The sequence below is a fragment of the Poecilia formosa genome, unplaced genomic scaffold, assembly GCF_000485575.1.
Source record: "Poecilia formosa unplaced genomic scaffold, Poecilia_formosa-5.1.2 Scaffold26, whole genome shotgun sequence".
In the NCBI taxonomy this organism is placed as follows: domain Eukaryota; kingdom Metazoa; phylum Chordata; class Actinopteri; order Cyprinodontiformes; family Poeciliidae; genus Poecilia; species Poecilia formosa.
The window spans coordinates 2689642-2711071 of NW_006799965.1; the positions used below are offsets into that span (position 1 = coordinate 2689642).

A 21430-nucleotide genomic window follows, 5' to 3' on the forward strand; every position below is an offset into this window, starting at 1 on the left:
TCTGTTCACGTTTAAGACCACTATGAGACCCCTGCTGCCCTATGATTACCTAAATTGAGGCTGTGCAACATGGTAAAAATGTTATTTGAAAGGTTTTTAGTGTAAAAGCCCAATCATTTAATCAAATGTTTCCTATGTTATCGCATATTTCCAAAAATAAAACCATAACAATCAGCATAAAGGCAAACATTTATACACAGATATGAATCCGTTTCCTAATTTAGCCAACTCGTGTCAAATATAACTAAGATGCGATGCGTGCATAGACAAATTTAAGACTGGAAGCACAAATCCGTTCTGCTCTACGACAAAATATATATATATATTTCAAAAGAAAACACCAGCTTTTGAGTGAAATTCACTCTTGCTCAATAAAAGCTGGTTTACGAAGCTAAGGAAAAGGAGGCAAGAGGAGCTGACTATGTTTAACAAGACAGAACAGAACAAAGATTATTGTTCCTTAGAACAAATTTCTCCATTTTGGCATAACCCCATTTTGTTCTAATCTGTCACAATCTAACTCAAATGCCCATTTGCTGATTACTGAAACTTGATATCACGTTCCCCCAGTATTTCTTCCTCATGTAAAAACTCAGGTAGCATGAGTTTTGATTCAGGGTAAGCCAAGAAATAAGAGCCAGTCACCAAACAACCACATTTAACACGTTGTGAATACATTCGGTCCTTATAGATAAAAAGACAAAAAACTGAAATAAAATTTAACTTGTAAAACCATGGATTTAAACTTTAAATGTGCAGAAGAAGCAAAAACAAACTGTCACAAATACACCCATCGTGCTTTTATGTTAAGGTGTGACACAATAAACTGGAAACACTTGTTCTTTCTTGATCACAAGTTTTCACTCTTGGCTTCAGTCCAGCTAAGGCAGAAGCTGATAATTAAAATAAAAACACTCCAAGCCTAAAGAAAAGCTTAAACAGAGGAATGCAACATAACAAAATAGAGAACATTATTTGATGACGTTTGTCGCATCATGTTAGAGCAACCACTAGATGGCAAACCCACACCTCTTACAGAGCCTGAGTGGAAATTTCCAGGGGAAATTCACAAAGCTACAGAATGCATCAATTAGTGATCGATCCTCAATGCATGGTCAAAAATAAAACTACGAGTTCCAGATCATTTTATCAAATTTAGCATTAGAAAATGTGAATAAGATTTTAAAAAACTATTCATTTTTACTGTGCTCTCCATCCATCCAAAGGTTTTGCATAGAACTGAAATACTTATTTATTTTTGGGTCCTCTACCAGAGGCCTGGGAGCTTGAGGGTTCTGCGCAGTATCTTGGCTGTGCCTAGAACAGCACATTTCTGGACTGAGATGTCTGATGTTGTTCCTGGGATCTGTTTGAGCCACTGCTCCAGTTTGGGGGTGACTGCCCCGAGGGCCCCGATGACCACAGGCACCACTGTGGTCTTCACCTTCCAGGCCTTCTCCAGTTCCTCTCTGAGGCCCTGGTATTTCTCCAGTTTCTCATGCTCCTTTTTCCTGATGTTGTGGTCACTTGGTATTGCTACATCCACCACAACGGCTTTCCTCTGTTCTTTATCCACCATCACAATGTCTGGTTGGTTCTCCATTACCATTTTGTCTGTCTGGATCTGGAAGTCCCACAGGATCTTAGCTCGGTCATTCTCCACCACCTTTGGGGGTGTTCCCCACTTTGATCTCGGGGCTTCCAGTCCATATTCTGCACAGATGTTTCTGTACACTATGCCCGCCACTTGGTTGTGTCGTTCCATGTACGCTTTCCCTGCCAGCATTTTGCACCCTGCTGTTATGTGCTGGACTGTCTCAGAGGCCTCCTTGCACAACCTACATCTTGGGTCTTGTCTGGTGTGGTAGATCTGAGCCTCTATTGCTCTGGTGTTTAGGGCCTGTTCCTGGGCAGCCAGGATGAGGGCCTCTGTGCTGTCCTTGAGTCCAGCTTTTTCCAGCCATTGGTAGGATTTCCTGATATCAGCCACTTCAGTTATTTGTCAGTGATACATTGACAAATAACTTGTCGATGTACATGCCCCATGTAGGGGCTTGTCCCTACATGGGATGTACATATATTATATATATATGCTGTCACTGGCTGTTGTCCATTTCCTATCACTTTACCAGGTGGGCATTATGTCAGGCAACCACAGGTGGCCCAGGTGCTTCAACACCTCACTGTGGATCTGCTCCATGTTGTAGCCGTTATCTGGAATCAACACCTCCTCCATGATGGACAGCTGCATCAGCCTGCCCCCGCACATCTTCACAAACTCCACAAAGCCGCTGTCCGCTTTTCAGAGGACAAGGCAAGCAGGAGCTCATCATTGAGGAGATGGTAGTTCAGTGCCAGTTCCCGGAGGCCATGACACTGATCTGCCACACACAAAATACCTGAAGAGAGAAAAGAGATGACGTCTCAATGTCAGTAACGTTTGGATGGACTGCCCACCCTTTGCCCTTGGCTGCAAGGCTGTTCACATAAAAATTGATGTCAAGAGACATTCCCTGTTTAATTTAGTTCAAGCTAATGTTCAGTCTCTAAACTGGAAAAGTAAAATGTTTTTTTTGTAAAATATTGACTCCCAATGGTTTAATACAAATCCATGCCCTATTTCTTAGATTTTTATTTGTAAAAACATTGGAAATATTTACTACATTCCTTCAAGTTCACAATTATGCATCATCTTACGCAGGCCTATCACATTAAATCTCAATAAAACTAATTAATATTTGTGTTTGCAAGGTGACCAAATGGGGGAAAATGGCACTGTAGACTACATCATTACTTCAGTCGTATAGTCATATAACAACCTGCTGGGGAGACATGAGGACAGCTGCTCATCTTCAGAAGCTTCAGGGTGTCACTGTTGTTGGCCACCAACACCTTCAGAGATGGGTCATCCACCGGGGTGTCATCGATCTTGATGGACGACAGGGACTTGGAGTTCACAAACACGACTGTCAGAGCAGAGACAAAGTGGGCCTGCGGAGGACAAGCTAGTAGTTAGAACAGGACCTTTTCCTTGCAGGAGCCCTTTTGCATAAAAAGAGCAAGAGCATCTCTGCACTGCTGTGTGCACAGGAGCTGAATATATGTGGGAAATCAACAAGTTTGGGTTTGTTTCCACAGAAGACAGTCAGCCCAGCCCCTTGTTTGGTTGATTAGTTCCTGTCAGTCGGCATGGTCGCTCTGTTTGAATGAGTGCATGTAGATTTGAAAGTAGAAAGTGGATGAGAAATCTACTTTCTACTTTCTCATCTGTGGAGATGAGAAAGTAGGTCAGTGTGTCAGAGTGTGGACACTTGTGTGCGTGTGCGCGTGCGTGCACACGTGTGAGTGTGTGTGTGTGTGTGTGTGTGTGTGTGTGGGTGTGCGCGCGAGCGTGCGTGCGTGCGTGCGATCTTGTAAACAAGTATCAGACTGTGTGCAAGAAGGACATATGTGGCTATTCTGTCACCTTCAGGATTTCCCAGGAGTGAATCTTGGCTATAAATTTTGCTCACAGTGGACCAAAGTTTCCCGGATGGACATGAGGGCAAGCAAAATACTGGTCTATGCTAATGACTTATTTTGTGTTTTTTTATTTGTCATTATTTTGTGGAACTCATTTTTTCACTTTAACATTAAAGAGTTTCTCATAATTATTTTAGTCTTAAAATCAAATATTGTTGACCAATGATTGATTTGTAAAAGCAATAAAAAGGGTTAGGGTGAATACTTTTTTAGGCACTGTGGGGAAAACCCCCCAACAATATCTCACAGCTGAAATCTGTTAACCAAGCTTTCCTTAGGCCGATGAAGGATGTCCTATTTTTTCTGAGCATTTATTATTATTATTATTATTATTATTATGTTTAATGTTTGACTGTTAAGTATGTAATTTATTTTCCAGGGATATATAAAAACAACGAATGAAGATTGAAAACTTCAGTATAATATTTTTACATTGTGCCACAAAGCAAGCATCCACATTCACTATTGCTGCATGCTCAGCATTGTTGGGAGGTAGAGAGGTGCAGGTTCAACGGGATGAGTAAAATAAAAATGTTCTCTTCCAGTCCATACTGAAAACAAATCAAAAGGGAAGTCCAGTTTATAAAGAGAAAAGATCGTAAGATTATTTGACAAGATCTGTAGAGATGTCAAATAGTTCTCCAACATATATTTAAAATTGTTTTTCTCAAGGAAACTGGTAAATTAATTATTAAAATAGTACAGTACAAACAATTGTTATGACACAGTAGCAATACTGTCTCTCTCAGTTTCACTTGTCATAAAAATGAAGTAGCAATCTACACAGCTCTTTACATTTTTTTACATTAAGGAATTAAACAGTTAATTGCTGAAAAAACGGCAACAGAGGACACAGACGGAAGCCCTTGCTGTATACAATTCATCAGGAATAACGAGAAGTTTACATGGAAAGCGCTTTTCACGGACATGGAATCACAAAGCCCTGAACGAGGAAAAACCTTATCAAACACAAAGCACTCAACCAAAATTCGGACTTTGTCATATAATACTCTGAATGTCAGCGCGAGAAATGTAAAACAAATTCTTTAACAGGTGGGAGTAGAAACATGGTGCTCCTTCCCTGTATGTTACGAGGCCCCGTTTACACAACAGAAGAGTTTTGTTGCGTTTGTAGGGTGCATTTACACGAAACCACTGAATGTTTTCTCTGACAGCAGCACAGATTGAAAACGGGTTCCAGAGTGCGATGTTTCTGAAACAACGTTTTCCGTTGTCGTGTAAACAGAGAAAACGGATCTTTTCTTCCAGAGAATCCCCGGCTCATGCATAGTATGACGCAAAACATAGCTGTTTCCTACAATCCACAGAAGAAGAAGAAACTACTCATAATGCTGGTGTTACTGTTTCCCCATCAGATACGGTTCCCTCAGCGTCTCTTCACCGCCCAAATACAGCTCTGCTTGTTCAGAGCTTATCCAGAGAACTACGGACCAGCCCCGGCTACAGACGAGTTTAACAGGGGGCTATCGACTTATTTTGGGGGGGCAAAATGAGTCTACGTAGCTGAACATAGACATATTTATTTATTTATTTATTTAGATAAATAAATAAATAAATTTATCACAAAACAGGCACGAGGGTCGTAGCACTCATGTTATGTTTAAAGGCGGCTCGGAAAAAAGCTAAACAAAAAAAACGATAACGCCGTGTTAATGTGTTATAGCTGTTGTTTTATTATAACTGTTTATATAGAAGTTATAACAAAAGTATTGCTGAAAAACTCATTTTACTCATATCTAGTATAGCCTATATTATAATTCTTTCGATATAAAATAACGTAAAAATCGATGAAGATTATCAGATTATTCATTGTTAAGCTATACCCCAAATAATTTAGGGTTCTAATAGAATGACTCTATACGAGTATCAGCCTTAAGAACGAACTGAGGGCAAAATTAACCCGTAACGACTGAATGTCTGCTTCGGAGTTCCGCCCCTCGGGATGACGCAGTGAAGCCCAGTGATCAGTCACGTCTGCTTGAGTTGAAGGAACCAAAAACAGAAGAGTTTTTATGAAAGCAAGGAAAAGGAAACTCTCAGTTTATCAGTATCGGTAGTTCCTCACTTCCGACACCATGTCCAGACGGGTCTACTTGGTTCACTGTAACCAAAGCTGGGAAGAGGCTGTTAGCTTGTTAGCTTAGCTTCTCAGCCTGACAGTCAACACTGTGTAGCCTGTAGCTAACCTTTCTTTTTCTCTACTGAAGGTAAGAGTTTATAAAGTCGCTTCTGTTAGCGGCGTATTTGTCTACACATAGCTGCGGATCTCTTGCTAAAGCTCAAGTTGACTTAATATATTTTGTGTTGTGTTCCTGCTGGTGAAACGAAGTGACAAATAATCGGTTTAGTAACTATTGCTGTAAATGCAGCTCCTGGTTTGCTTAGTCAGGCATGTTTAGTATTATTTTAAATTTAGATTAATTAGGCTTATACGCTGGATCTAGAAAAGAGCATGCATTTTTATTGTAGAATCGACCTGTTGACGAAAGCAAAACGTCAACACAGTTCATATTTGATTTGTTCGTCCTCGTTCCTTGAGGTGAAAATTCAAGTCTTGTGTCTCAGTTCTTAGAAGTGGTTCTATATGTTAATTGCACTTTAGATAAGTCTAAAAAGATCTACTGTCCACATGATTGGCTTTAAGAAATCTCAGTAGATTTGCAGTAATGTAGAAAAAAACAGTTCTAAACCATGTAAACACAATATTTTAGATAAACTCATAATAAAGGAACCGGTATTCTGACAGCAAGCTAGGACCTTTGGAGAGAGAGAGAGAGATGTTTGCTTTTATAGAGATCATTTGCAATATAGAGATCTTGAAATCTTGAAAAGATGGAAATTATATCTATTTCTTTCTGAATTTATTTTTTCAGGCAAATTAATTTACAAATTAGATAGGTTGAGGAACTAATAAAATGCAACACAGAAAATAAATAGAAAAAAACAACAAATACCTTAAGATAGATAGATAGATAGATAGATAGATAGATAGATAGATAGATAGATAGATAGATAGATAGATACTTTATTCATCTTGTGCTTTATTTATTTTAGTGTAAAACATTCAAAATGTTTGCAATGAAATCTAAAATAATGGCAAGTACAAATAATATAGTGGATAAGATTTTAACATTTGTTAAAGTTGCATAATAACAAATAAAAAAATACAACAGAAATGAAAATTAAACTATATAATTCACTAATAATGAACAATTGGTAAACTTCAGCAAACATCATCAGTATCCCAGATTGGTTTATGTTTTTTTTTTTTTTTAGATTTTCTGCATATATTTTTTATACATATACAGAGGCTTATTCTTATTGACGTTTTAATAGAACTCCAACAAGACCGTCATAGTCTTGCAATGTCCTGGTTTTATCTCTCATCTTGAGAAAACAATCTCCTCAGCTCTACCTTTTCTTTTTTTTTCTTTTTTTTTCTGGTGTATTCTTGTTTTGACATTTAAATCTTTCCTCTCCTTCTGTGCTTTTAGGTAAAGCAGTCATGACGCAAAAGATAAACCTGTGCTCGGTTTCCCTCAGAGTTGAGGGAATGACCTGTGGCTCTTGTGTTCAGTCCATAGAGCAGCGGATTGGGTCTCTGCATGGAGTGATACATATAAAGGTAACGGCTGATTTTATACTTTCTGTTGTTCTGCATTTTATGCTCCATCGTGACTCGCTGACCTTTAAATTTGATGAGTTCTGCATTTATTTCCACTGCAAAAACAAGATTGGTCTTTTAATGTCTTGACTGTGTAACTCTTGAGCAGAGAATCTTCTTGTTAACTTAGATATAAATTTATGTGGGTTTTATTCTCTTCATGGTAGAACTGGATCGTTTGGTACAGCTCTGTTTAGGGAGCAGCTTGTCTGATTTCCATCCAGCCATATTAGACAGTTTAATTGAAGTAGTGGTGGTCTGCTGTTTTGTTTATTGTATGTTAACCCCTCAGGCTAAGGCTGAATGAGAAGATAATGTAATACCGTGTTCCCAATAATTCCCTGCCCTTTGCAGGACTGCGACAACAGGTCGATATATCCTCTGCCCCCACAGGAAATTATTGTGGGTAACAGAATTTAGTGCCGGGATTATATGTTTATAAGTGATCTGAGCAAAGTGAATTGTCTTTCATTTTTCTCTTGGAAGAACAATGTGTATTTTTCTTTGTTCCATAATTTTAAGAAAAAGTTACTACTAAAGCAGCTGGAAACTGCTTCCTTTTTTTTTTTTACTTATGGTTGAATCAGGTGACGCCTTCTGAGCATCACATGTCTCCTTCTTGCTTAAGAAGGCGACCTGAGGGTCATCATGCTGACTGAACATGCCAGACGTTTACCAAAGGCCGTGAACAAAGGCTGTAAAATGCCATTAAATTAGAGCTGCAGTGACTTAATATGGCCATATAACAATATTATGTAAACGATCATTGTACTAACTTCAGTGTTAAGTTGCCTTAATAAGCGCATACACAGCCACTGTTTCCTGTGTTGCAAACGCAAATGTCTAGATGCTTTAATTGGTATTTTATGTAGTATGCCAACACGTAGTGGTGACTCCATAATTAAGTGGAAGGAATTTTGGTTTTCATACTGTTTTGTAAGCAGAAATCTTAAAAGTGTGGCAGACATCTCTATTGAGCCCCCTGTGAGTCAAATCGTTGTTGAATAAGTTTCTACCCCAGTTGCAGCAGCAGATTTTTTTGAGGGGGAATGTTTTCCTACTGCTTTGGAAATCTCGAGACTGCAATTATTCCCTAGTAACCATCGCAAAGCAGTTCTGTATATAGCGCCAATTCACAATCACAATGCACTTTACAAGACAAAGTAATCCAGTTTGTAATTGAACATTTACTTACATGTCATATCAGAGCTAATTAAAACACAGTGCAGTATATACCAATTGGTAAACTAAAAAAAGAAGACATAATTGATAAATGAAGTCACTGAACATCTGTGGCTATCAGGTTGTGTGAAATCTTAGTAAAAAGAGGGCTCTTCTGTGTGACAGTAGTTGCATAACTTCTGGTGTTTTTTGCTTTCAGCTTTGTAGACCTAATTCTTTCTTCATTCATAAATTACTCCCACTCAGTCAGATTGGATGGAGAGTGTGTCTGTACAGCAATTTTCAAATCTTGCTACAGGTTCTCTATTGGATCTAGATCTAGGCTTTGTTTGAGCTATTCGTGAATATGCTCTAAGTCACTTGTTTGTAGTTGTGGTGTGGGGCTGCTGCTCTGCATGAAGAGGAACCTCCACCCCCGCCTCCAGCCTTTTGAAGCCTCAACAGGGTTTCCTCTGTTTATGAAAATCGGTGAACAAAGTCAGTCAAAACCAGTGAAACCCAAGAGGATTAAGGCGTTAATCTTAATGTTTTATTGTAAAATAAACTAATTGCAGCTAGGATTAGAATGATATCTCTGCCTACATGGGAAAATGTTGATATCCGAAATGCACGGATCCAATATTAATAAATGTATCGGCCTCAATATTTAAAAGATCAGGTATCGCGACAATGTGGCCGATCCATAAGGGCAGATCTATTCAGTCTACGTCTAATCTTTGAGCTCTGAGTGATGTCATGCTATTATGTACCCTCTGAACAATTTGAAAGTAACCGGTTTATTATTTAGTTTAGTGAACCTATTGTTTTAGTCAGTTTACCTTTCTGATAACACTTTGTTTGAAGTGGTTTGTGCAGACTGACATGACAGTGTCATGTTGACACACCACCTGTCAGGAACATGAAGGAGTTTTCATGACTGTTTACGACTGTTGCCATGATGTGTCATTTGGTAAATAATGACATTTTCAATGCAACGTTAACACTTTTAATGGACTTTTAATTCAACTTTTAGTGCAGCTTTGCACTAAAAGTGTCTTTAGTTACCAATTGACACTTTATGACAACAGTCATAAACATTTATGAAGACTCCTGCATGTTCATGACAGTGTCATGCCACTCTTATGCACACCCTTTCAAACAAAGTGTTACCCAGTTTCTTTATTGTTTATTTTACAATGACTGTTATACTAATTGTACTGACTGAAAAAAAAACTATGTTGTGTTGTTTTTACATGTTTGACCAAGCTTGTGAAGCTATTGTTGTATTTAAGTGTGCTGTACTAGTGAAGAGCCAATACTAAACCTTAGATATGTGTATCGGTATCGGAAGTAAAAAAAAATCAGTTAATCCTCAGTCAAAACAATAATTCTCCACAACATCATCCTTGTTTAACATTTTTTCTTCCTTTTTTTTATTTTCCAGGTGTCTTTGGAGAAGAAGAGTACCACGGTTATTTTTGACTCCAGTCAACAGAGCCCTGAGTCCCTATCAGAGGCCGTCGAGGACATGGGCTTTGAGTCCAGCGTACCAGAGAGCAGCACTGCCACTCTGGTGTTTACAGACACTCAGCTGATCCCCACATCAGGGTTGACACCTGCAGCCCAGCAGGAAGCTTTGGAGAAGCTGTCACAAATTCAAGGGGTGCTTGACTTCCAGGAGAGCGCACCCAGCATGAGCCTGACCGTCACCTATGTTCCTTCGCTGACCTCCGTCCAGCTGCTCAGAGAGGTGGTGGGAGGTGTCTCACCTCAGGAGAAACAAACTCCTGGCAGCCCAGTGCAGAAAGGCCTGAGCGTGTCCCAGCCGGACACCGCGGCCAGCGAAGCTGCGGTTCTGAAGCTCAGCATTGAGGGAATGACCTGCCACTCTTGCACAACCACCATTGAAGGGAAGATCGGAAAACTGAAAGGGATTAAAAAGATCAAAGGTGATGTTCTCGACAGGCTCCGAGACCTGCAGTCACGTATGACTTCCCTAACTGAGGTGCTGCGCTGCATGTCTCACGGGGCCAGCCAGGGTCAGGGCGTTATGAACCTGAGAGATTGTCTTTATGGATTTGAGAGTGACTCATGAAATCCTCTCACAAGTGTTGCAGGGAAGGAAATGTAAACAGATGGGATTATATTTACTGACATGTTTGCAGACAGATTTATGTGCCATCGTAGAAGCATGTAACACATTCAGCTGCAGCACAAAAAAGTTTAGTTTATTTTATCTGTGGCTGAACGTTATGTTTTATAACAGATGGTTCAATTGAATTCTTTCAAATAAGTTTATATTTCAAAAACATTTCCCTTTGAAATGAATAGTAGCTGTATGCTAAATATATATATTTTTGCCATTGATGGGGCTATTGCACTAAAAGTTTTTCTTCCACTGAATATAAGTTTTTAGATAATCTTACACAGAGCAAATAATTAAATAAGTGCTGTATAATAAGGATGGAAAATGGTTTATGACCCTTCTCATCAATTTGCCGCCCTGGTTTAAGTGTTTCGAGTTGTTCCTTCCATATTAGGTTATCTGTTGTCATTGTACAAGCACAATAAAATGGGTTGCAGTCCCATTTCTTGCAAAATAACTCACAAAAATGACAAAAATAAAATAAAACAATCCTTAAATGTAGATGATAAGCAAGACTAAACCAGTATAAAACGAAAATAATAAAAAAAAATAATAATATTGGCATAATATTTTAGCTGTGAGAAAAAGTTTAAATTAGTATTAAAAATACTTTACCAGATAAATTACATTTAAGCATTTTGAGGCTCTTCATATTAATATTCCTTATTAAGCTGATAGGAACAAAAACATTCATATACAGAAACACTGAAAACATGTTCGATCAGGTTGTATTGCGCTGCCCCCTGGTGGACAAAATATGAAAATATAACATCGAAATCCTGTTTAGGCAACTATTAGGAAGAAGAGTAATTCCTGATATTTTACTTGAATAGAGTGATTAAAAATGGCTATTCTTAAAAAAAAATGCGTATTGATTGTTGCTTATAAAGTCAGACAATTTTTTGTGTTCCAGTCCTGTTTGTTTTTTGTTAGTTTTTTTTAAGGCAAGGATTAAACTCCATGAAAGACTTCAAAAACGATTTAAGCTAATCAGTTTTTAAGAAATAGCCTTTGGTAAATTAAGTCTTTAATTATTTAGATTTAAACTCCAGAATATATTAAATTACAGTCATTATTCCATTGTCATAATGTGTATTGGGTTATTTTATTTGAAGGTGGATTACATTGGAAGGATTCTTACGGCCCACACCTGATATCCTTCAGATTTTAGTGACTGAGGTGTTTAAACTCACTGGAAGTGTTGGGATACAGCCATGTTGGAGAAAATTTGGATAAAAATATAATTAACAACATCATTGCAATAATCAAGAATACTATTGCAGTCAGTTTTACTAACATTGTGCAGGCCTTGTGTATATATTTCCTTTATCTAAACATCTGTATCTTTGCGCATCTTGTGTTTCACTCTGCGTATTAACTCACTCCTGTCCTCTCCGCAGTTGTTCTGGACTCTCAGGAAGCTACGGTCGTTTACCTGCCTTACCTCACCACCATCCAGACCATCATCGAACAGATTGGCGTGGCTGGCTTCAAAGCCTTCGTCAAATCCAAGCCCCGCCCCCTGCAGCTCTCCAACAGAGACATAGAACGTTTCATCGACTCTCAAAAAGCGACGGCTTCTTCTTCTCCGCCTGAGACGTCCGAGGAGACGGAGGTCTTCATAGACACGGCGTGCGCCAGGCTCAGGGTGAAAGGCATGCACTGCCGTTCTTGTGTGGTCAACATTCAGGACAACGTCTCCAGGCTGCCTGGCGTTTCCTCCGTGGAGGTCTCTCTGGAGAAGGAGCAGGCCTGCATCTGCTACGACCCTCTGAGGGTCACAGTGACTCAGCTGCAGCAGGCCATCGAAACTCTTCCTCCGGGAAACTTTAAGACCGAACCCCTGGACTTCTCCCACACTCTCAGTCCCGCATCCACGTCACCGGCACTCGCCGTCTCAGCACTACAGCCCAGACCTGCTGCTTCACAGCCGTGCTTCACCCAGCCGCTGGTGTCTGCTGTTCATATTCACATCGAAGGCATGACCTGCAACTCCTGTGTGCAGTCTATCGAAGGAATGATCTCCCAGAGAAAGGGGGTGAGGTCGGCTCAGGTGTCTCTGACTGACCACCAGGGAGTCTTTGAGTATGACCCTCTTCTCACCTCGCCAGAGGAGCTGAAGGAGGCCATAGAAGACATGGGCTTTGATGCATTTTTACCTGGTAAGAGTGCATGGCATGTGTTAACACTCAGGGGGCTTTTTCTTCCTCTTCACTAATCTTCTGCTGCTGCTTTTTATTCACCTTGAACATTCTGACCATTGATGTATTATCAACATCGCATTTTCTCTTTTTCTGATCATTCTGCGTAAACCTGAGAGATTGTGATTAATGAAAATTCCACTAGACCAGCTCATAAATNTATATATGTTTTTTTTTGTTTTTTTTTTTATCCCTAAAGTTGTATATTCTGCTGACTTTTCACTGACAGTGTTGGTCATGTACATGACTCACAACCTAACCTGGGTCTAGTTGGAGTGTTTTGGGTTTTTTGTAACCAGCAACTTCAACTGAAGGATTACTTTTATATACCGTTCACCTCCTGTGGAAAAACACTAAAAGAGTTTCAAAAGGCCTGAAGAACTATTGATGAAGACGCCGTGAAAAGAATTGCAAGAATGTCTGACCACATTGAAGCACAGCGTGTAAAAAGGAGTGGTTTTTGCACAAAAGTGTGGAGATTTGATTTTGGGAGTAATCTGTAAACTCTTTATCTCGACAACAGAAACCAATTCGCTGCAGCCTGCATCTGATCCCATACTACCGAGGTCTCCGTGTGTCCAGAAGAAGAACTTCGACAGCGAGCTCCGCAGCGACACCCTGCTGGGGTCCAGTGGAGCCATGCCCTCCAAATGCTACATCCAGATCGGAGGGATGACGTGCGCCTCGTGCGTGTCAAACATCGAGCGCAACCTCAAAAACGAAGCTGGTGCGCAAAACAACAGCGGGATTCGTCCACGCGAACCTTTCTGGTGACGAATGCTACAGAGGAAATCTCAAATGTCTTTCAGGGATCTACTCCGTTCTGGTGGCTCTCATGGCGAGCAAAGCGGAGGTCCGTTACAACCCCGAGCTCACAGATCCGCTGACGATAGCCGAGTGTGTGAAGGAGCTGGGCTTCACCGCCTCCGTGATGGAGAACTACGAAGGATCCGACGGAAACCTAGAGCTGGTGGTGAGTCGGTCACAAGCGTCAGCTTTTTTGTTTCCATGTTTGGTTTTTTTCATGCAACATTCTCAGCCTGCAGAGTGACGCTTGTGTGCTCATCTCTGTTTGGTTCCCCCGCCGTCCACCAGGTCAGGGGGATGACGTGTGCCTCTTGTGTTCATAAAATCGAATCAACCCTCGTCAGAGAGAAGGGGATTATGTATGCCTCCGTTGCCTTGGCGACCAACAAAGCTCATGTGAAGTACGACGCAGAAGTGATTGGACCGCGAGACATCATCAAGCTGATTGAGGTGCAGATGTGGAAAATATTTCCTTTTTGCTCTCGGATGTTCGGATTATACTAATAAAGCGTAATGACTGTGAAACGACAACACCATTCGTTTTATCTAAGTTTCGCTCAACGTTATCAATGGTAAACAATAGTTTGTTTGCAGAATATGGGATTTGAGGCATCTTTAGTCAAGAGGGACCGTACAGCCAGTCACCTGGACCACAGCAAAGAGATACGACAGTGAGCATCATCCTTTTTCTTTTTCTTCAGTGGTTCCAGTTTTATAGCTACGGTTTTTTTCTCCCGTCAGTAAAATTTGTTCTTAAATTAAAATTCTCAAACTAAGATGCGTTCCCTCGTTCAGGTGGAGGAAGTCCTTCCTGGTGAGCTTGGTTTTCTGCGTGCCTGTGATGGGCATGATGATCTACATGATTTATATGGACCACAAGATGAACGCTACGCACCATCACAACGCCACGATAGAGGACCGCAACCGTTACCACTCCACCATGTTCTTGGAGAGGCAGCTGCTCCCTGGCCTCTCCATCATGAACCTCCTCTCCTTTTTGTTCTGTGTGCCTGTACAGGTGAGTTACACCGATGATTTTTAGATTTCCAGCTGGTTAATCTGACAGATTAATCTGAGTATTCTCTGTTTTTTTTGTCGTTTTGTTAATGGTCAGTTTATTGGAGGTCGTTACTTCTACATCCAAGCCTACAAAGCGCTGAAGCACAAGTCTGCCAACATGGACGTGCTCATCGTTCTGGCCACCACCATCGCGTTCAGCTACTCTCTGGTCGTCCTAATCGTTGCCATGGTGGAGAAAGCGAAAGTCAACCCCATCACATTCTTCGACACGCCTCCCATGCTCTTTGTCTTCATCTCGCTGGGACGCTGGCTGGAACAGATCGCGAAGGTCTAGTTCCCTTGTGATTGTTGATTGTTTGAATTTGGAGAAGACCTTTTAAATTCGACAGTTTTTTTTGTTGTTGTTTTTGTACAGGCGAGTAAACATTTTTTTTTGTGTGCGTCCCTTCCAGAGCAAAACCTCTGAGGCTTTGTCCAAGCTGATGTCGTTACAAGCTACAGAAGCCACCGTGGTGAACCTCAGCAGCGACAACTGCGTCCTCAGGTTCTCGTTGTTTTCTTCGTCTGTTTGTTTTACATCTTTGGATGTTTATAGATTATAATTATATGTAAACACTGGAACAGAAAAAAAAAATGCAGATTTTTGATCAAATGAATATACTAACTTGAATAACAGTCAGATTATTTGATTTTTGTTTTAGTGAGGAACAGGTGGACGTTGAGCTGGTGCAGAGAGGCGACGTGGTCAAAGTCGTGCCTGGAGGGAAGTTTCCGGTTGATGGGAGGGTCATTGAGGGACATTCGATGGCAGACGAGTCTCTTATCACAGGTTGGTTGCATTTGTGTCTGTTTGGAGTTAAGAAAGGGGTTCATAATTCCTGAGTAGGGTTAAAAGCAATCATCAGAAGGTGATTGCTTTTTTTTATTTATTTATTTTTTTATTTAGGAAAACAATTTTTACAATGCTTTCCCAATTCCCATGAAAGTACAACACTTTGTATGTTGAGTTTTGCCACAGAACTTGCAATTTGCACAAACATGTGGAAGCAAGTGTTCTGGTCAGACAAGACCAAAACGTTTAGCGCTGTGTGACGCTTCACATCACCCTGAACTGTGAAACATGGCAGATGGAGCCAGATCATCTAAAACACGCAGGGTGCACTTAAAAAACTGAAAACAGGAGAACAACCTTAAAACACCTACAACAGTTTGATCGTAGAATATCTGGTCTAGTCAAAGTCTTGTCCGGAATCCAACCAAGAATCCTGATGTTGAGTAATGTTCTCTCCTTTATCTGAATGAGCTTGAGCTATTTTTCAAAGAAGAATAGGCAAACCTTTAGTTTCTAAATAAAGCTGCTGAAGACAGTATCCCAAAGTGACTTGCAGTGAGTCAGTGGGATGCATATAAATCCACAGCATACATAATGTTGACAATTTTCATTCCATGCCACTATATAATGCACTACTTTGTCTCCCCAGAATGTGTTAGTTTGTGGTTATATTGTAAAAAAAAAAAAAAAAAGTCAGTCAGAAAACAGAAACATGCACATATTCTTAACTTGTGCTGCATTTCTGATCAGTAGTTGCAATGTGATTCCAGGCGAGGCCATGCCGGTGACTAAAAAGCCCGGGAGCTCAGTGATCGCCGGCTCCATAAACCAGAACGGCTCTCTGCTGGTCAGCGCTACTCACGTCGGGATGGATACCACGCTGTCTCAGATTGTTAAGCTGGTGGAGGAGGCGCAGACCTCAAAGGTGAGTTCAAATCTGTGCTAAATCAACCATATTTAGGAAAAAAAAAAAAAACCTTCTGCAATTCTATTACCGGTACTTATTTTAATGTTGTTTTGCAGGCTCCTATCCAGCAGTATGCAGATAAGATCAGTGGCTACTTTGTTCCCTTCATCGTTGTAATATCGTTGCTCACACTGATTGCCTGGATCATCATTGGGTTTTTGGACTTTTCTCTGGTGGAGCATTTCTTTCCTGTGAGTTTATTGTTTGTTCACCTTAGAGTGGCAGGAAAATTTTTAATTTTTATTTTCATAATTAAATGTAGAGAAGAGCTTTCCCACTATCTTATATATATATTTTTTTTCTTGTCCCTTCTTTCCACTGCAGGGTTATGATCGAAGCATTTCCAGGACCGAGGCAGTGATTCGGTTTGCCTTCCAGGCCTCCATAACAGTGCTGTGCATCGCCTGCCCCTGTTCTCTTGGCCTGGCAACCCCGACAGCTGTCATGGTGGGAACCGGGGTTGGAGCCCAAAATGGCATCCTGATAAAAGGAGGAGAGCCTCTAGAGATGGCTCATAAGGTGCGTTTGTTGTAAATCGATTCTCTGACGATATTCGATTTACAGATTTCCTACAGCGAGGAAAAGTCTCAAATTCCTTTGAAATACTCTCAATGACTGTATAAATATAGAAAAAGAGATAAAAAGGACTGAGAAATTGTTCAAATATTTGATTCTCCATTCATCCATTTTAGTCTGAACAAAAGTTATCAAAAGATTTATTGTAAAGTCATCTAAATGTTCCCAGTCTTACTTTTTACCCTCCTGGTCATTTCAGGTCCAGTCTGTCGTATTCGACAAGACCGGGACGATCACATACGGCGCTCCGAAGGTCGTCCAACTCAAGATGGTGGTGGAAGGGAACACGATGCCTCGCTCCCGCCTGCTGGCCATTGTGGGCACAGCAGAAAACAACAGTGAACACCCACTGGGAGCCGCTATTACCAAATACTGCAAGCAGGTTGGTTTTCTCTCTCAGATATAACCCGTCAGCCCACGCTTCCCTTCGCTGAAATGGTTATACAACACCAAATGTTTGCGTTTCCCTGTTTTGTGGCGCGAAGGAGCTCGGTACCGAGTCTCTCGGCACCTGCGTCGACTTTCAGGCCGTGCCAGGCTGCGGCGTCCGATGTCAGGTCAGCAACACGGAGTCTCTGCTGAAGCAGGTGGACAGCGACAGCGAGGACAACAACCAGCGCAGCAGCATCCTCGTCCAGATCAGCGACACTCGGACGCCGGCCAGCTCCCACCCGCTCACAATGGATCCACAGCCTCTGAGTATGTGGAGAAGCCAAACTGTAGTGATTCACTTTTTGAAGGCCGAGTTTAACAGAATTTATATAATATTTCCTGTAGGTTTGGTTCAGACAGCCGTCTACGTTGTCCTGATCGGGAACAGGGAATGGATGAGAAGAAACTGCCTTCAGGTCAGACCAGACATCGATGAAGCCATGATAGAGCATGAGCGCAGAGGACGCACTGCTGTGCTGGTCGCTGTGGACAGTGAGTGATTGTTCAGCTATAAATACGCTCTCTTTAAAACAAAAAAACAAAACAGTAACTTGTAAAAATGTACTTTTTGCTTGTAGACGAGCTGTGTGCAATGGTAGCCATAGCCGACACTGTGAAACCTGAGGCGGAGCTAGCCGTCCACACGCTGACAAACATGGGTCTGGAGGTGGTGCTGATGACCGGAGACAACAGTAAGACGGCGCGCGCCATCGCCTCCCAGGTGAGGAAGGAAGAACAGGAAAACATTCGTACCTCTTGAACTTTTCTCCATTTTCTCACATTGTCACCAAAAACTTTAACGTACTTGAAGCATAATTGTGAAATGGAAGGAAAAGAATACAGACATGCAAATACACTTGCAAGTCTCTCTGTCAGCCTTCCACATCTGGATCCTGAAATTTGTGTTCTTTGGAGTCTCGCTCAAGCTCAGATTGAAAGGAGAAAAAGTGCCCCTCTTCTTTACAGGCTGGATTTATGGAGTGCAGCCCTCATGGTTATCCTGTCAGCTGTGGATCTCTGCAGCGCCTCTTGGCTGCTGCTCTGATTATTGCTCTCCTTGCTTCCTCCTTCTTTTTTAATGGATGACCATGTGTTTGTTGGTTTCTAGTTGGTTTGTTGTTGCCGCAAAATTTGAAAAAGTTAAACAGGTATGAATACTTTTGCGAGCCACACCTGGTTGCACCTCTTTATTAATATTATTATTTTTTTTACTATTTCCCAAAAGGTGGGCATCAGGAAAGTGTTTGCCGAGGTGCTGCCCTCCCACAAGGTGGCCAAAGTGGAGCAGCTGCAACAGGCCGGAAAGAGAGTTGCTATGGTGGGAGACGGGGTTAACGACTCGCCCGCTCTGGCAATGGCTGACGTCGGCATCGCCATAGGAACCGGGACAGATGTTGCCATCGAGGCAGCAGATGTGGTGTTGATCAGGGTAAGAGCTGGAAATCGTCAAGTTGTTGAATCACATAGGGAATACAAAACATTGTTGGTCAAGTTATTAAATATTTTAAATGTTGCTAAATTCAAGAACATCTTAACATTTTGAGCTTTCTGTTATCACACGGGGTTTTTCAACTTTTTGTAAAGAGTGAACTTTTATTGTTGACATTTTCAGTTTTAAACATCAGATCTGCTCTCTGCTCGCAGAACGACCTGCTGGACGTCGTCGGCAGCATCGACCTCTCCAAGAAGACGGTCAAGAGGATCAGGATCAACTTCGTCTTTGCTCTGATCTACAACCTGATTGGCATTCCTATCGCTGCTGGTAGGCACTGTGAAATATCCGAAAGGTTTATCTGGATTCCTGTTCGGAAAACTGTGGGATTTTCCAAGTCGGACAAAGTGTGAAAAGTAATGGAAAGGTGTTTGAATTTCAAAGACTGATGCATTTCCTGTTGGAACTATTTGTCCACCCAAATAAATGGTTTAAGAACCATTACCTTGTGAAATCTTTCTCAAGCTTTTGTGGAAAAGTTTGGAATTTTTTCATGAAAATTGCATAAATTTCGATCTGAAAATGAAACAGGAACCCTGGTTTGTTTGTTTTTCTATCATGACTCGTGTCACTTAAATAATTTTCAAGCCTGTCGGTACCAAGACTCTGTTTCTCCTCCAGGTGTGTTCCTGCCCATTGGTCTGGTGCTACAGCCATGGATGGGTTCTGCTGCTATGGCGCTGTCTTCTGTGTCTGTGGTCCTGTCCTCCCTTCTGCTTAAGTGGTAATAAGATGTTTTTGGCTCGTGTTCTCCCGTTTGTTTTTTGTTCTTGTTGTTTTGTTGTCCCTCACCGCTCTCTTTGTGTGTCGTCGCTCAGCTACACGAAGCCCAGCGCCGAGACGCTAGAAGCCAAACTCGGCGGCAGCAGGCGGCAGGGCAGCCTGTCTGACGTCAGCGTTCACATCGGCATGGGCGAGCTGCGCCGTCCCTCCCCCAAACTCAGCCTGCTGGACCGCATCGTGAACTACAGCCGGGCCTCCATCAACTCGCTGCGCTCCGACAAGCACTCGCTCAGCAGCTTGGTGCTGAGCGAGCCCGATAAACACTCGCTGTTGGTGGGGGGGCCGCTGTGCAATGAGGAGATCTGCTGAGTGCGTGCGTCGCAGGCGGCCTGCTTAGACAGACACTGCAGTTATTAGAGGCTGAGCTGCGCTGAGATCAAAAGGTTTCTTTTGAAAACCGGTCCATCCATACTTGAAGTTAGCTCACAAGACCTTTTGTTCTTCTTAGCTCAACCAGCTGATCCCATATTCTCTTGGAGAGAGACCGTCTGTGGCAGGCCAGAAAGATGATCTTCCTTTGCCTTTACAATCTTTGAGATCGACCCAAAGACATTTAAACTGTGGTGCCCCTGGACACTACAAAGGAGGAAAATTTGAACTCTGTTGTGTGATTATTCTTCTATTTATATCATTAATATTTATCTACTTTTTGTCATTGTATCCTCTTATGTGAAGAATGAAGTTGTTGAGTCCAAATGCCAAGTTTGATTTTTAATAATCACATAATGATAACTCTAACTAAGCAGCCTTGAAACAAGCAGAAAGTCGATCGCAGGGGAGCGAGCTGTAAACGTTACCCAAGTGCCAGCTGAAACGCTACCTTTGCAAAGTCCAACACATTCCAAAGATTGCACCTTCACCTGTTTTCTTGGACTTTATGTCCACAATGTGTGAGCAAAGGTTACATGTTTATTGTCGGCATGCGCTGAAGGATCTGGGGTTTTTTGTTTTGCACCTTTCCGTCAATGTGAAAGTGAATGTGTTTATGCTCGTTTATAACTGAGCAGAAGTTGTTACGCGAGTCACTTTGTGCTTGGATTGCTCCAGTTGCCTGCTGCAGACATGCCTGGCCTCACAAAGGCCAAACACTAAACGCGTTCACATCCTGCTTCTGGTTACAACTCATAAAGTACAGTGTTACTGTTTTCTATGGATTTATGTACTACCAATCTGTCACTTTTTTGCTTTTATGATGGATTCATGTTGGAGCACTTGATGAACGAAACGTCGTTCGTCCCGCAGCATCGGTGGTTTCCAATCGAGTCGACCAAACAGGTAAAACTCACTAAGTAGCTTGTTTTACTGAACCACTTGGTACAATCAAATGAGATTAGAAGGGTCTCATTTTGCAGACCATAAAAACTTTCATGTTTGTTTTTGCAGTATTTTATTTGCAGTTATCGGGTAAAATCTGTAGAAAGTTGCTCAGTTACACTTTATTTTTGTATTGCTTTCTTCCTTCCTAAGCTAAAGAGCCACCAGGTTCATCCAGCAATGCTGTTTTCTTCTGCAGACCACTCTTGAATTCATTTGTGGGTCCATTTATGCCAATCGGTTGTATTAGTGCAATCTTTTTGTGAAAATGTTCATAAGGTTTGAGGTTTGTTTGCAGTCTGCCCATTTATCCTCTGTGGTTCTTCCAAACATTGTGCCTTTGAATAAAACGCTTTTGTAACGCAGCCCTGTTGTGTATCTCAGTAAAAATACTCAAAGAAAAGTTAAGCTATGAAAGTAATTCAAAATAATAGTTTAAATTTATGTTGTATCAATTCATTATACACAGTAAGAAGTTTATTTCAGTTAATT

General features: G+C 41.4%; 2 protein-coding genes across 2 annotated transcripts; one reads left to right on the top strand and one right to left on the bottom strand.

Annotated features, from left to right (window-relative positions):
* Window positions 1–1963: 1963 nt before the first annotated feature.
* LOC103135666 (F-box/LRR-repeat protein 3) lies at window positions 1964–5620 on the bottom strand. Its single transcript, XM_074560037.1, is given in 4 exon segments — window positions 1964–2295; window positions 2298–2399; window positions 2820–2991; window positions 5609–5620. Coding segments are annotated over 4 exon segments (456 nt in total). The 3' UTR covers window positions 1964–2125.
* On the top strand, window positions 5448–21303 carry atp7a (ATPase copper transporting alpha). The gene is made up of 23 exons (XM_007548414.2): window positions 5448–5750; window positions 7038–7168; window positions 9813–10317; window positions 11915–12676; window positions 13239–13442; window positions 13525–13688; window positions 13811–13972; window positions 14117–14193; window positions 14318–14540; window positions 14637–14870; window positions 14995–15086; window positions 15244–15371; window positions 16145–16299; window positions 16398–16532; window positions 16666–16860; window positions 17117–17299; window positions 17403–17616; window positions 17695–17841; window positions 17928–18070; window positions 18575–18778; window positions 18994–19111; window positions 19463–19565; window positions 19660–21303. Exons 2-23 carry the CDS (start codon window positions 7049–7051, stop codon window positions 19931–19933), a joined length of 4542 nt encoding a protein of 1513 aa, XP_007548476.1. The 5' UTR covers window positions 5448–5750; window positions 7038–7048; the 3' UTR covers window positions 19934–21303.
* Window positions 21304–21430: the final 127 nt, after the last annotated feature.